General features: G+C 48.2%; 1 protein-coding gene across 1 annotated transcript in view; it reads left to right on the forward strand.

The window, feature by feature from the left end:
• Positions 1 to 13,277, forward strand: part of Glb1 (galactosidase beta 1) — a 76,457-nt gene extending 63,180 nt beyond the window's left edge. Inside the window, exon 16 of the mRNA XM_028892981.2 lies at positions 12,732 to 13,277. Coding sequence (XP_028748814.1) covers positions 12,732 to 12,995 — 264 coding nt within the window. The 3' untranslated portion in view covers positions 12,996 to 13,277. The remainder of the gene's footprint in view (positions 1 to 12,731) is intronic.
• The last annotated feature ends 3,467 nt before the right edge of the window (positions 13,278 to 16,744 follow it).

Here is a 16,744-nt window from a genome sequence, read left to right on the forward strand (position 1 = left end):
GCATACATAATAAATAAATCTTAAAAAAAAAAATAATTGTGAAAATGATATAAAGAAATTGGCTATTGCACAAAAAAAGTAATCAAACTGGTGATAAATACATTAAAATATCTTAGTGATGCCAGGAAGTGGTATATGCCTTTAGTTCCAGTACTCAGGGAGGCAGAGGCAGGTGGATCTCTGAGTTTAAGGCCAGCCTGGTCTACAGAGAGAATTTCAGGACAGCCAGGGCTACACAGAGAAATCCTGTCTTAGAAGACAAAAAGAGAAAAGAAAAAAATTCTTAGTGCTGAGGGGCGGGGGTAGGGAAAGATTCTTAGTGACAGACTAATTAATGATTGGAAAAATGCAGATTAAAACGTATAATAAAAAGCCAAGTGTGGTGATACATACTGGTACAGGCAGTCCTTGAGGGGTTGGAGGCAGGAGAATCGGAAATTCAGAGTTATCCTCTGGTGCAACATAGTGTTGGAGATGAGATAACTACAAACTTGGGAGACTGGAGAAAACAAGGCAGTGATTAATAACAATTAAATGACAATAAAATAATAACAATTAACAATTTAAAAACAATTGTGCAGAAAGAGACTCGGGCACAGAGAAAGGTGAATGACTGGGGCCGACTGGCTCATGACAGTGGTTTATGAAGTCCAGGACCCTGAGAAATTCCTGCCCTCTCTTCCCTTGGGCCAGGACGTCTTCCCCGCCTGTTGGTTTAGCACACCAAGCCTTCTCTAATGAATGCTTTGGGGCTCAGGACACCCCCTTCTTGGACCTTGGGCTCAGGGTTCTGAGATAGCCAGTGCTGACTGCCAGCTGTGGGGACGGGGCGGGAGCCTCCTGCTGTTTGTCACCTCACACTAAAAATGGACCGTAGCAATGTATTTCTTACAGTTATCAAGTTCAAGGCCAGTCTGAGTTGAGTTGCACGAGGAACTCTCAAAACAAAACGAGAGCCACTGGTCCATTTGAGTTGCCCACTCCTCCCGCCCCTCCCCTCCCCCTCCCCTCCCACCCCCTGGGAGTGAGCCACCATTGTCCTCTTCGCTGATTCATCCTGTACCAAGTGTAGTCAGGCTTCTGCTGGGTGTTGGTCCTCACCACCATCTCCTCAGTCTAAGCTCTGCCTGCCCAGTAAGCTTGGCCCTTCTCTAGCCCGTCCCTGGGAACTCAGCCTGTCCCTGGGGACCCCTCCGTTCTGACTGCCACCAGGTGGGACTCCTGTGACTCCCTGCCCAGTGCTCTTTAGAAGGAAGGCTCACTTCTTCCTTCTCCCTGGACACCAAACCCCTGTTCTCGCACTTTCTCTGCCTGCGGCTCATCAGCCTTTTCCTCCCTTTTTGCAGCAAAGATGCAATATCTGGGGCTCTAGGACCCCAGAACAGGACATGCAGCCCTGGCTCTTCCCTCACAGCTGGCAGGGACTCTGCCTCCCAAGCCACCTTTGGCTTTTCCCCTCCAAGTAGAACCTACAGCAAGGAATGAAAGCAAAGGGCACTTTGACAAGGTGTGCAGGCTGCTGAGCCGGGAGGCGGCTGAGCCCTGCAGGTTTTGTGCTTAGCACTTTGACAACACTCTCTCAGCTGTCATGCCGCAGAATGTTCTCTTGTTACTTGAGTTTTAGCACAAAATACCCAGCTTTGACAGCCCAGCCCACTAGCCTTTGCTATTCACGGCTGACCAAGAGACAACAGAGGGTGGGGTATGGCTTGGTTGATAGAGGCTTGTTTTGTGTTCGTGGGCTCGGTCCTCAGCACCACATAAAACTAAGCAAAGTGGAAGGATACTAAATTCAGGGTCATTTCAGCCACATAGCAAGTTCAAGGCCAGCCTGGGCTACATGGGACCTTGGTTTGACCTCTGGTTCCACCTTGTTTTTGTTTTGTTTTGCTTGTTTGATGTTATTTCACTGTTTATTATTATGTCAACATCTGGGTGATGTGTATGTGTGGATCCAGGAGTCACCCGTACCGTCTGTGGGTGATGTGTGTGGGTGTGTGTGTGGATGCAGTAAGTACTGTGTGTTTTTTTTTTTTTTGTTTTTTTTTTTTTTTGTTGTTTTGTATTTTTTTTGTGTGTTTGTTTTGTGTGTGTGTTGTTACAAATCGTTGTGTTTTTTTTTTTATGCGTCACTTTCAGTGTTGTGTGTGTGTGTGTGTACAGAAGTAGATTGTGTGTGTGTGTGTGTGTGTATGTATGCAGGAATCACAGGTACTGTCAGCGTGTGTGTGTGTGTGTGTGTGTGTGTGTGTGTGTGTGTTCTGAGAATACAGTACTGTCAGCGTGTGTGTGTGTGTGTGTGTGGTGTGTGTGTGTGTGTGTGTCTCTGCAGGAATCACAGGTACTGTCAGTGGCGTGCGGTGGGTGTGTGTGTGTGTGTGTAGCAGGAATCAGGGATGTCAGGGGTGGGGTGGGTGTGTGTGTGGGAATCAGGGATGTCGGTGTGTGGTGTGTGGGCGGAGGAGTCACAGGACAACTTCTCAGAATCAGTTCTCTTCTTCCACTTGAGATTTTAGGGATCAAACTCAGGTCTTGGGGTTTCACAGCCCTTTTACTTGCTGAGCCAACTTTCCTGCCCCGCCTTGTTTTTTGAGGCAAGGTCTCTCTCTCCCACTGGGGACCTGGTTCAGATTCAGCTAGGCCTGCTGGCCAGTCGCCCCCTCCCCCACCCCCAGATCCCCTAGTCTCCATCCCCAGCCAGCGCTGGCATCATAAGGAACTAACACTCTATTTAGTGAATGAAATCAGTGATCAATGTGATGCGTGAGATAAAAGCATCAGTTCTGATTACTCTGGCTTTTCTTGGGTTGGATCAGGCTTTCTGGTTAAGCGAGTGTGCTCAGTGAATTCCAGTGGAAAGGGGTCAGGCGTGCCTGCTCCGTCCACACAGGTCAGCACCCTGTCTGCACCGTGTCCCAGCTGACTGTTAGACTCCCTCAAAGAGACATGTTCTCTAGGGCTTTGGTGATGGGTCAGAGTGTGTGAGTCGTGCATGACAGTTGTGTGCTGAGGCAATGACATTTATTCTGCTCATCTCCTCGGATGAACATTAAAATATTACGGCAAGCCATGCACAGTTATAATCCCTGCAAATGGGAAGCAGAGGCAGGCAGATCTCTGGAGTTCAAAGCCAGCCTGGTCTACAGAGTGAGTTCTAGGATACCCAGGGCGATTTAGAGAGACTGTATCTCAAACAACATAGCTCTGTCATGAACCAGGTGTGGTAATGCACACTTTTGACCCCAGCTCTCAGAAGCTGCATAATGAACTCCAGACCAGTCAAGGCTACATAGTGAGAATCTGTCTCAAAAGAAAAAAAAGTTGTCACGGGTAAAAATAGCTCAGTGGTAGAGCACTTGCCTAGCATGCATAAGGTCTTGGGTTCAATTCCCTGCACCATAAAAAAAGAAAAGAAAAATAAAAACATCATTCAGTCTTCTCCCATCTCTACGCTTTTATACCAGGTGTGTGAGAAAACATGACGGACAGGGCAAGAAAGGCCAGCTCTGGCCACTAAAGCTATGCTTTGAAGAGCTAAGAGTGTAAATAAAACAACTTTTCATTTGGGCAGGGGGTGGGGCAGTTTGCTGGTAATTGAACTCAGGACTCCCTGCATTTTAGGAAGGTACTCTACCAAGCCTATTTTTGTTGTTGTTTTTGGAGAAAGGGTTTCACTTTGTAGCCCTGGCTATTCTGGAACCTGCCTTCTTGCTTTGGAGACCAGGCTGGCCTCAAACTTGCAGAGATCTACCAGTCTCTGCCTCCTGAGTGCTGGGATCAAAGGTGTGTGCCACCACTGCCTAGCCCAACCCACATTTTTTTTTTTTTTTTTTTTTTTTTTTTTTTTGGTTTTTCGAGACAGGGTTTCTCTGTGTAGCTTTGCGCCTTTCCTGGATCTCGCTCTGTAGACCAGGCTGGCCTCGAACTCACAGAGATCCACCTGCCTCTGCCTCCCAAGTGCTGGGATTAAAGGCGTGCCGCCGCCGCCGCCGCCACCACCACCACCCCACCACCGCCCGGCCCAAACCTACATTTTAATTCATTTGTTTTGAGAAGGGGGCGGGCACAAGAGTGTCCCAGCATACACAAGGAGGTCAGAGGACACCTTGCAGGAGTCATTTCTCTCCCCCCACCATGTGGGTCTCAGGGATCAAACTCCAGTCACCAATTTGTGGCAAGTGCTGTCCCGCTGAGCTATCACACCAGCCTCAAATATTTCTTTTTAAAAGAAAGTAATCTTATACTCAAGATGTTTAAGGGGGAGTGGCTGGGGTGTACCACATAAACCGAGCATACTGGTACATACTTATAATCCCAGCACTTAAGAGGAAGCCTGGTGGTGGTGGTGGTGGTGGTGGTGGTGGTGGTGCACACCTTTAATCCCAGCACTTGGGAGGCAGAGGCAGGTGGATCTCTGTGAGGTCAAGGCCAGCCTTGTCTACAAATCAAGCTCCAGGACAGCCAGAGCTATACAGAGAAACCCTGTCTCAAAAAAACAAAAGCAAAAGCAAAACAAAAGTAGTAGTGTAGGCAGACTTTTCTGTCCCACCAGCCAGTTCCCAAATAACTACACAGAGACTTATTATTAATTATAAATGCTCAGCCATTAGCTTAGTCTTATTACTAACTAGCTCGTACACTTTAACCCATTTCTATTCCTTTACTTGCTGCCACATGGCTCATTGCATGTTACCACATTTTGTGCATGTCCTGCTTCCTCTGCAGCTGCCTGGCAACTCCTCAGACTCTGCCATTCTTCCCAGTGTCCTCCTAGTCTGGCTCTCCTGCCCAGCTATAAGCCAGTCAGCTCTTTATTAACCAGTGAGAGGAACACATATTCACAGTGTACAAAGATTGTTCCACAGCAAAGTGGGGGAAGATGTATTAGAAGTTCAAGATCATCCTCCAGGTACATATCAGGTTCAAGGCCAGCCCAGAATACATGAGATCCTGACTCAAAATTTTAAAAAAGGAACAAATATCATAAAAGAATGTGGGGCGGGAAAAATGAGTCAGAAGTTAAGAGCACTTACTGCTCTTGCAGAGGACCTAGGTTGGATTCCTGGCACCCACCTGATGACTCACAGCTGTCTATAACTCCAGTTCCAGGGAATTTGACACCCTTTTCTGGCCTCCCTGGGTTCCTGCATGTACATGGCATATATAAACACACACACACACACACACACACATAAATAAATCTTTTTTGTTTTTATTGACTGGATTTTACTTTTGTGAGACTGGGTCTTATTATGTATCCTTGTCTGACTAGGAACTCATAAAGAAATTTCCCGAGTCTGTGCTGGGATTAAAGGCATGTGCCACCACACCTAGCCAAATATTTTTAAATGAATTAATAAGGTTAGAGAGCTAGCTCTTTGGAAAAAGTGCTTGCTAGGCAAGCAGGAGGACATAGGTTCAAGCCCCAGCTCGTATGTAAGAAGCTGCATTGGTGGTGGTGCTTGCTTGTAAATCTTACCTGGGGAAGTGAAGAGAGGCAGGTCCTGGCCCGTTTGCTAGTCTGTCCTAACTGGCAAGCTCTGGGTACCAGTGAGCAGCCCTGTCTCAAAGAGCAAGGTGGAAAGCCACAGTGTTGACTACTGGTCTCCTCTGGGCACATATGTGTCTCAGCTGGCTATAAGCTGTGACAGCTGCGAAGGCCATTGGTGTATCACCCTACAAGCCATTTGTAGGATGCCTGGCAGGGGCCAAAGAAAGCAGCAGTAGACCAGCTCCAGCTGGAGGAAGTTGCCCAGAGCTGAGGCCGTTTGTATGTCAGCATGCATCCAAACCCTCCGTCTGTCCATCCATCAACCATTCCAAAATGGGATGTGCTTTTGAACCTTGTTCCCTTTGCCCCCTGGTTTACAGTTGTGCTAAGCCTACAAGGTCGTTCTTTAAATCTAACTTGTGGGTTCTACTCACAAATCCTGTGAACCTGGAAACTAGATAGTCAGGTTCTCCCAGAAAGCATGCTAAACTCCAGGTAGGTGTGTTTGCTATAGTTTTTAGTTTGTGTGTGTACATGTGCGTGAGTGTGTGCATGTGTGCGCGTGTGTGTGTGTGTGCGTGCGTGCGTGCGTGCGTGCGACAGAGACAGATAGACAGCAGAAACGCAGGTGGCCGGAAGAAAGCATCATGTACCTCCCATCACTCTCCACCTGTCCCTTTGAGGCAGGGTTTCTCCCTAACCTGGAAGCCAGCAAGCCCGACGGTCTTCCTCTCTCCACCCACTCCGACCTGGCGTTACAGGTGTGCACAGAGTGCCTAGCTTGTCATGTAACCGCCAGGGCCAGAACTCAGCTTCTCGGAATCGTGCCGCAAGTGCTCTCCGTCTGAACCTCCCCTTCAATCCCTCAGTCCTCCAGTCCTTACCATGATGTACTTTTGCAGTTGACACAAAAGCAACCTGCCCGTCCGTCACTCGTGGACTGACACCTCCCAAACTTTTCTTTCTTTCAGTTGAATGTTTTGGGTGTTTGTTATGGTAACAGACAGTATCACAGTATCTCCACCTCCTAAAATCCGCAGCAACCCAAAAGCTGTTTCACTTTACTGCTAAGACCTGGGCAGGTGTGATTCACACCACCTGCAGATAGCCGAGGTGGCTGTGAAGGAAGCAAAGTTAATTTCCCTGTGTATTTCAGGGGATCTGTTTACTTCTTATCTCTACGTGTGCCCCTTTTACCTTATAAAATCAAGCTCTCTCTCACCACAGTGAGTGATGAGTGAGAACCTTTTAACCTTGGGAACTGGTCTCTGTTTCCCAGTTTGAACCCCCCAAGTACCTAGACTTCTTTTAGTGTGATTTATTGGACCTTAGTTTGTCATTTTTGGTTTTGTTAGACAGGGCCTCACTATGCTGCCTGGCTGTCCTGGAACGGGCTGCGTAGACCAGGCTGGCCTACAACTCAGAGATCCATCTGTCTCTGCCTGATGGGAGTGCTGGAATTAAGGGCTTGCACCACCACGCTAAGCCTATTTCCACTTTTTAAGGAACTTCTGAAGATCTTAAAACAGTATTGAGGGCCAGGCATGGTGGTGCGCATGCCTTTGCTGAGAACTCCAGAGGCAGAGTTAGGTGAATCTCTGAGTTCTAGGCCAGCCTGGTCCTACATAGTGAGACCCTGTCTCAATCAAAAACAAAACAAACCGGTATTGAAAATTTCACTCTAGGGGCTGGAGAGATGGCTCAGAGGTTAAGATCACTGGCTGCTCTTCTAGAGGATCTGGGTTCAGTTCCCAGCACTCACATGACAGCTCACCTCTGTCTGTAACTCCAGTTCCAGGGGACCTGACACCTCACACAGACAGACATGCAGGCAAAACACCAATGCATATATGAAATAAAAATAAACATTTTTTTAAAAAGGAAGCTGCATTCTAAATTCTCCTGATAAGAGTGACCTTATCAAGGTAAGTTAACACACACACACACACACACACACACACACACACACACACACACACACACACACGTGTACAGATCTATGTGATCAACTGAGAAGTAGGTCAGGCACTTCCAAGAACTTCAGCATTGCTGTTACCTTAGTTAGAGTCAATGGCAGACGGCAGAAGTGTGTGCCGGGGTCAAGATGGTCAGAGATAGCCTTTTTCATGGACCCCAGAAGCTGGGGCTGCCATGGGGCACCCCCGAGCCACTGACTCTTCTGTTATTAGTGCTTGTCCCCAACCCCCTGAAGTCACCTCATTAACATAAACCTTTGGGTTTATCAAGAATAATTTACCAAGAATAACTTCAGCGGATTTCTTTCTTCTTCGTCTTTGGTGACAGGGTTTCACACTTAGCCTAGGCTAGCAAGAGTCCTTCTACTGGACTGTATTGAAGGAAGAGAACCGACTTTCACAGGTTTCCTCTGATGTCCATACACATGACTGTGCATGTATATTGCCACACACACACAAGTAAATAAATCTTAAAAAACCAACTCTGGCCGGGCGTTGGTGGCGCACGCCTTTAATCCCAGCACTCGGGAGGCAGAGCCAGGTGGATCTTTGTGAGTTCGAGGCCAGCCTGGGCTACCAAGTGAGTTCCAGGAAAGGCGCAAAGCTTCACAGAGAAACCCTGTCTCGAAAAACCAAAAAAAGAAAAAAAAAACAACTCTGAATTGAGAGTAGAGGACCATGAAATAACCTGTTCAGTGGAGCTCTGAGTCACCTCTTCACTGTATCTTTTTATTTGTTTTATTTTTAGATTTTTAATTTTTTATTCTATCTGTATGAGTGTTTTGCCTTCATGTATGTGCACCACACATGTGCCTGGTTCCCATGGAGGTCAGAAGAGGCGAGAATAGGATCCCCTGGAACTGAAGTTACTGATGGCTGTGAGCTGCCGTGCGGGTGCTGGGAACAACCCAGGTCCCTTGCAGCCCCTCTTCACCGTGTCTTCTCAGGAAGAATTGTCAACAAACATGACCTAATGAGTTGGCTGAGTAGATACTGCACATATATGTAATTTATACAATCGTGTGTGTGTGTGTGTGTGTGTGTGGTGTGTGTGTGTTCACGTGAGTATGTATTTTTTCCATCTTTTTTATAGCGAGTCTGTGCCAGAGCCCCCAGATGGTTGACAGACCAGTCAACAAACAAATGACATACCCAACATTGGTATTAACTACAAGAGGAGGGAGGTTAACGGGCTAGTGAGTGGCCGAGATGAAGAGGTCGTGACGCTACCCTCTGAGGAGGTCAGGAACTGTGAACTGTGAGCTGCACATGGGGAGCCAGTGCTCGGGTCTGAGGACGCTGAGGAAGATGAGCAAGTGTGGGTGTCAGTGTGTGGTGCCCGGCTGAGCGAGGACACTGGGGAGGTGGAGAGGCCGGAGCACAGTGGGAGGGTGAAAGCTGGCGTGTGCGCCCCCGGGGTTGCCTGCGTGTATGCCAGTGTGTTCGTACAGCAGAAGAGACCACGCTCTGCAGTTCACAGAGGACGTCAAGGCCTGAAAGGAGGGTGAGTCGTCTCAGACAGCGCTGTCCAGGGCTCTGTATCAGTTATTTTCTCATAGCTCTGAATACATTCCTGATAAAAGCAAATCCACGAAAAGAAGGGTGTGCTCACCTTTAACCCCAGCACTCAGGGGGCAGAGGCAAGCGATCTCTGGTCAGGCCAACTGGGCGTATATAGTGAGTCCCAGGCCAGCCAGAGCTGCCGAGTGAGACCTTGTCTCAGTAAATGGATAGCCGGAAGGATTTCATTGGCTCACAGTGAGAGAGTACAGTCCATCAGGTGGAGAAGGAGGAAGCAGCTCAAGGCAGCTGTCACACTGTGTCCGCAGGAAGCAGAGGTGACTGCTGTGCTCAGCACTTCCTCTTTTATCCAGTCGGGACCCCCCCCCCTTGGGATGGTGCTGCCCACTTCAGGGTGGCTCTCCCTCCTCAGTTAAACATGTCTAGAAACTCCCTTACAGGCACATCCAGAGATGCGTGTCCATGGCGATTCTACATCCAGCCAAGCTGATGATGCAGATGAAACATCATCGGCTCCCTGTAGGGACTGGCCATGAGGATGGAGAGAGGTGGGGGACGGGTTCTGATAAACCACTGTCTTCAGTGAGCCTGTTTATATTTAAATTTGATTCAAAGTGAAAATTGGGCCCACGACATGGCTCAGTGGGTAATCTGGCTTCCACCAAGCCGGGGAACCTCAGTTCGATCCCTAGGACCCACACATAGAAGGAAAGAACCAACTCCTACAAGTTGTCTTCTGATCACAACATGTGTCATCACACACACACACACACACACACACACACACACACACACACACACCACATGTAACAAAACGTTTTAAAGTAGACATTAGTTTATTTTAAAAGCTGAAAACCCTTCTCCTTTGCACACCTATAACACCATGAAGGCCGGACACATGCTCAGCCTGTGGCCTCGCAGCTCTGTCCTCCCATAAGAAAGATGAGTGTGTGTGACTCTAACTCGAGGTACAGGACAGACATGTAGGGAGGGGTGTGGCTCAGTTGGCCAAGTGCTTACCTAATCTGCATAAAACCCTGGATTCAGTCTCCAGCACTCCTGACTTCCTAAACCAGGTGGTCCATGCATGTAATCCTAGCACTCTGGAGGTAGGAGCGAGAGGATCAAGGTCATCCTCAACTATTTCGTGAGTTTGAGGCCATTCTGGGCTGCATGAAACTGATCATGTGTCAAAAAAAAAAAAAAAAATCAGAATAATCAGGAAACATACAAGTACTATTTTCGGTAGCAAGTGAATACATAGGCATATTCTGATTTTTTGCTTTGTTTTGTTTTGTTGAGACAGGGTTTCTCTGTGTAGTTTTGGTGCCTGTCCTGTATCTCGTTCTGTAGACCAGGCTGGCCTCGAACTCACAGCTCTGCCTCCAAGTGCTGAGATTAAAGGCATGCACCACCACCGCCCGGCCTCATAGGCATGCATATTCTGAATGTAGCTTGGTGGTAGCAATACACAGGCCCTGCTTTAATCCCTAGAACTGAAGGAAAATCAGGGAGTAGGAAATGATGTATTAGTCAGGCATGATATCACATACCTGTAATCATAATCGCAGCATGCAAGAGGCCAAAGTAGAAGGATCATGAATTTGAGATTAGCCTGGGCTACAAAAAAAAAGTCTCAAAAAATAATGGGTATATCCATACCATTGAATGGCATGTGCTATTTAAAATGACAATGCATTTGTACACTTATTTGCATCTGTATATGTGTGAGTGTATGTGGTACATGTGTGCACGTGCGTGCTCCTGCACAAGTGTGGAGGTCAGAGGAGTACAGATGTCCTGTTCTGTCTCCCTCCCCACTTACTCCCTTGAGACAGGGTCTCTCACTGAGCCTGGAGCTAGGCTGACTGCGAGCAAGTCCCAGTGAACCTCTTGTCTCTGCCCCAGCAGAACTGGGTTCCAGGCAGGGGAGACCACACCTGGCTCTTTTATGTGATAGCTGGGCATTTGAACTTGGGTCCTCATGCTTGCCCAGCAAGTGCTCTCGCCCACTGGGCCATCTTCCCAGCCTGTTTATGTACAGTTATATGTAGCTAAAAATTAGTCAAAACGAATGCATGGCAAATGAAATCAGGAGCTGGTCTCTGACTGTGAAAACAAGGTTCTGGTAGAGATGGAGCTGATAAAGTCCGGGTGAAACTGTTAGGGCTTATGCCTTTTAGGACAGAGGAAGACAACAGATCCCATGGTAAAAACAAGAGTAAAGTAGTTCTGAGAACTTCGAAACTGCCACCTTTTCTAAATGACTTAATCCAACAGACAGGCAGTTATGAGTCGCTGACCTCCTTCTGTGGGCCGTGAATGCCAAGAGCTTTGGTTTCAGGGTTGTAAGGGGCGCTCAGATCCACCCAGGAGCACAGCCCCTGCACCAGGTGCTAGGGTGACCACCAGAAATGTGCTGTTGCCCCCTAGGCTGGCCTGAAATTCACAGCAGTGCTCCTGCGGGAGCCTCCCAAGGGCTGAGATGACAGCACCCACTCACACACTCATCTTAGGTGCTTTGGGGACCGTTCTCAGGCCGTAGACTCTGTGCCGTCATTGTCCCGGGGTGTGGATCTTGAGTGGAGACTTGCCTGAGGTCAGACAGGTAGCGTGTGAGAGGAATGAGATGGAAGCCGGGGAAGAAGTTTGGGGACTGGAAAAAAGCCAAGGGAAGCTTTATTACCCTTGTAACCTCAACGCGTAGGAGGTAGAGGCAGGAAGGTTATCTGGACTGTACAGTGAGCCCAGGCCAGCCTTTGCTACTTAGGAAGACTATGCAAATATTAATTAAAATTTTGAAATGAGCAGGAGGGCTCACCACAAGTAGCAATTTTTTCCTTCTTTCTATTCTTCTTCTCCTCTCTGCCTTCTCCCTCTGCTCCTTTCCTCTTCCAGACTTTCTGTTTGTCTCTGGCATGTCTGACCTCCATCCCCAACTTTTCACCTGAATGTTCCATCTATTCGGCCACCCCTTGAACTCTGTGTTTGCCCGTGAAGCAGCTTCCCTGCTCACAGGAAGAGTCTCCACGGTTTGTAGGATTTCATCTGGTCCTCCAGGTAGACACGCTGCTCTCTCTCTGCCTCCCTCGGAGGAAAGCTATGAGAATCACGAACACAACAGTGACCTGGACGCTCTGCCCAGGAGGCCCCTGCCCCCATTCTCATCTTTCTCCTTTCTGTGCCTGAAGTTCACTATGTTGCCCAGGCTGGCTTCAAACTCAAACCGATCCTCCTGCCGTAAATCTCTCAAGTGCTGAGATTACAGCACCCGCCCCACACACCCTTGCGTTCATCTTGGGATGTTTGGAGGACAGTTCTCCGACTGTGGGCTTTATGCACATCAGATAGCGTGGCTAAGCCCTGGGTCTGTAGGGCGGAGAGAGCAGGGAGACTCATCTGCTGGAGCGTGTGGCAGCAGTGACTGGAGAGGGCTGGTGTACAGACAGACAGACAGTGCCTGGGAGCCAGCGTAGAGCACGCAATGCACTGAGGTGTGCTCCAGGACTGAAATCTGCAGCATCTGGAGTCTGGGGCTCCATGTGCATTTTTCTTATAGTGGAAATTGGCATTTGGGGCAGGCTCTGCCGTTCTTCCCACCCATTCCCCCTCACACATACACATGAGATAGCGGGATGCTGGACCAAGGGGACCTGATCCTCAGGCCATCTCTGAGGGGCATCTCTTGCCCCCTCTGTTACTAGTGTTTCCTTGGCTGATGGTTTCTCTCTCTCTCTCTTCAGGGTCAAGTGTGGATCAACGGCTTTAACCTTGGCCGATACTGGCCCAAACAGGGCCCACAGGTGACCTTGTTTGTGCCGAGGCACATCCTGACGACTTCAGCCCCAAACAACATCACGGTCCTGGAGCTGGAGCTGGCTCCGTGCAGTGACAGGACCACAGAGCTGTGTGCAGTGGAGTTTGTTGACAGGCCAGTCATCGGCAGGTCCCTGGCCAACAGGATTCCAGGTTGGTCTGATGAAGACCCATGGCTGAACCCCCTGTGATGACTGAGCCTCTAGGACCACAGCCCTGCACAGGCTGCATGGATCATCCTTTTCTTGCTACAGTGGAAGATAAGGGGGGTGTCCTTCTGGTGTCTCTGCAGCCTTACGATGCCTGACCTCCCACTCTTGCGGCCACAGGAAGGCTGAAGGGAGTAGTCATCACAGGTACACACACAGCTGGAGTGTTGTGCAGAGTTGGAACAAAACTTGAATGATGTCTCTTGGTTTGATTTGAAACAATCATGTCGTCTTTCCGTTGAATAAAATTTGTACTCAAGTGTCGATGGTGGTGGTGTTGCTATCAGGCAGGTATTAAACTCCATGGTCTGACTGAAATCTCAACTAGACTTGAGTAGGCTGGGTGAGGCCACTTCACTAGTTTGAGGTTCAAAGTGGGTAGCAGAGAAACCTGGTTTGGGCTAGCGAACGGCTGCTTTTCTGACCCTGATTTGACTGTTTCTGAATCTCTATGCTATCTACTAGGTAGGAAATCAATAGAAACCATCTAAATGAGATTAACAGTTGCTCCAAGTAGGTGGTACAGTCCCTCTACACAATTGAATAGAGTTGTGTGTGTGTGTGTGTGTGTTCATGTATGCATGCAGATGCATGTGTATGCATATGTGTGTAGGTCTGAGGTCCATGTTGGGTGTCATTGCTCAGGAATGCCTTAGTGTCTAGGCACATGTAAGATTTATAAAATAGAATACTGCTTGTGTTTGAGACCCTGCTAATGTGGGGCTGGGATGTAGCTACGTTGGCAAAACAACATGTTTACCATGCAGGAAGCACGTGGGTTCCGTCCCTAGGACTCCACAAAACCAGGCATGCTAGTACACACCTGTAGCAGCATTCAAGAAGTGAGACAGGATCCAAGTTCAAGGTTTTTCTCAGCTACATAGTGGAGTCAAAGCCTTGAGGTACAAGTAACCATGTCTATATATATATATATATATATATATATATATATATATATATATATATATATCTGAATGGTAAACATTTGGGTAGTTGGTCCCTTTTTCTAACCTATACTTTAAAATGGGGGGGGGGTGCAACCACATCCATGTACAGACAGACACTCATGCTATAGCATGCATGTGGAAGTCAGAGGACAATCTTGAGTGTTGAAGCAGGATCTTCTGTTCAACACTCACAGCGTACTGCAGACTAGCCTAGAAGCTTCGAGCCTTCTCCCGACTCCTCCCCTCCCCACACAGGAACACTAGGATCATGCTCTTGCACCCAGCCTTGACACGGGTTCCAGAGGTTCAGACTCAAGTCTTCACGCTTGTTTGGCAAGTGCTTTTACATTTCCATAGCCGCCTTTTGTCAGATGAATTACTAAACGGTCTGATCAATAAAAACCTAGAGTCAGATATTGGGGTTAAATCTGAGAGATCAGAGGAACAGGACAAGCCACCGCCAACCTTACCTCACCGTCTCTTCAGTCTCCAGAGAGACCTACTTCCTGTATACCCACACCTATATGCCTTTCTGTCCCTGCCATCTCACTTCCTCTCTCTGCCCAGCTACATCACTTCCTCTTCCTGCCCAGCTCCGTCACTTCCTGTCTGTCTGTACAGACCTCCAGACCTTTATGGTTAACTAGTGTTGGCATTCAAGGTGTGTGCCACCACACCTGGCTCTGTTCCCAGTGTGACCTTGAACTCAACAGAGATCTGGATTGATCTCTGCCTCCCGAATGCTGGGATTAAAGGTGTGTGTGTCACCACTGCCTAACTTTTGTGTTTACTGTAGTGGCTGGCTTTTTCCTCTGATCCCCAGATAAGCTTTATTAGGGTGCATAATACATTGAGGGACACAATATATCACCATAGTCTTTTGTTTTTTTTTATTTTTATTTTTTTTTGGTTTTTCGAGACAGGGTTTCTCTGTGTAGCTTTGCGCCTTTCCTGGGACTCACTTGGTAGTCCAGGCTGGCCTCGAACTCATAGAGATCCGCCTGCCTCTGCCTCCCAAGTGCTGGGATTAAAGACGTTCGCCACCACCGCCCGGCTGTTTTGTTTTTTTTTAAACAAAGTCCCATGTAGCCCAAGCTGGCCTTGAGTTCATCATGTAGCCAAGGATAACCATTTTGTTTTTGTTTTGGTTTTTTTTTGTTGTTGTTGTTGTTGTTTGTTTTTCAAGACAGGGTTTCTCTGTGTAACAACCCTGGCTGTCCTGGAACTCACTCTGTAGATCAGGCTGGCTTTGAACTCACAGAGATCCACCTGTCTCTGCCTCCAAGTGCTAGGATTAAAGGTGTGCGCCACCACCGCCCAGCTGCCAAAGATAACCTTTAACGTCTTCTGATCCTCCTGACCTCACTTGATCACAAACATGCACTGCCATGCCATTTTCAGGCTATGCTGGGCATGGAACCCAGGGCTTCATGCGTGTTGGACAGACACTACTGACTGACCCACAGCGCCAGGCCTCTTTTCCCCATTGTCCAGTGCCATTTTCTGTTTGCCAGTCTGCCCATCTCTGGTTTTTGATAATTCCAGTTTATTCTAAATGAAATTGCTTGGCACTGGTCTGAGCCTGGGGGTCCACTTTTCCCCAACCAGCCCAGTGTCCTCTGTCAAGTGACAGGAACAGCAAACTGTTTCCTGTGATCTTTATTTCTTCCTTCTGTGAAAAATCAAAGGTCATTTTCTGAGTCACAATGAGGATCTGTCTAGGCTATGGTGCAATACCACATGTGGGCTGCAGGAACATCAGGTGACTGTCCAGGGTTAGGAGGAAAGAAGCTGCTGACTCTAGGTGACAGCGTCCCAGCCCCCAAATGTCAGAGCAGCCCCTTGGCTTCCCTTGTCCCTCAGACTATCTGAAAATTTGCATTGAGAATTCTATGCCATCCCCACCAGACACTGGATTGTTTTTTTTTTTTTCAAGACAGGGTTTCTCTGTGTATTCCTGACTGCCCTGGATCTCTCTCTGTAGACCAGGCTGGCCTGGAACTCACAGAGATCCGCCTGCCTCTGCCTCCCGAGTGCTGGAATTAAAGGCGTGCACCACCACAGCCTGAGGATCTTTCCCAAGTTTGAGGAAATGTCCCACAAACTTAGGTCCTCCAGACTCCTGAACTTACAGAATGTCCCCAAAAGCTAAAAACCAGGTCACTGGACCAAGGATGTGGCTTGGCTGCTTTGCCTGGCATACATGAGGGCTGGGTTCCATCCCCATAACTGAAAGAACAGGGTATTGTCAGGCACCCATGTAATCCTAGCACTCTGAAGTGGAGGCTGCAGGAGCCAAGGTCATATCTACATAGCAAGTTCTAGGTCAAAATAAAATTAGGGATAATACTAACAGGCCAGACTTTGTAATGGAAAAAACTCATGTTAGTCTCTCCCACCCCCCTTAATAACTGGCATCAAGAAAGTGGCTCCCTCACATGCCGTGGTCTCCTCAAGTGTGGTCCCCACTTGGTGGGCTTTTTGGATTGCATCAATGCTGGAAGCATCTCAGCTATCGCCTGCCACAGAGCATGTTGGTCTAGTTTCATTCTGTTGTGTTAGCACCCTGGCAAAGACAGCTGAAGAGAGAAAAGCTTTGTTTCAACTCACAGTTCCCTTCCTTCAGGGTAGTTGAGGTGGCAGGAGCTTGAAGCTAGTCACATACCCCATCGTCAAACACAGAGAGGTGGGTGCATGAGTGCCTGCTTGCTTAAGCTTAGTTCAATTTTACCACATTGTGCTGTTGGAGACCCCTGCCCAGGGAATGGTACCACCCACCGTGGG

The sequence above is a fragment of the Peromyscus leucopus genome, chromosome 7 (genome assembly GCF_004664715.2).
Source record: "Peromyscus leucopus breed LL Stock chromosome 7, UCI_PerLeu_2.1, whole genome shotgun sequence".
Lineage (NCBI taxonomy): Eukaryota > Metazoa > Chordata > Mammalia > Rodentia > Cricetidae > Peromyscus > Peromyscus leucopus.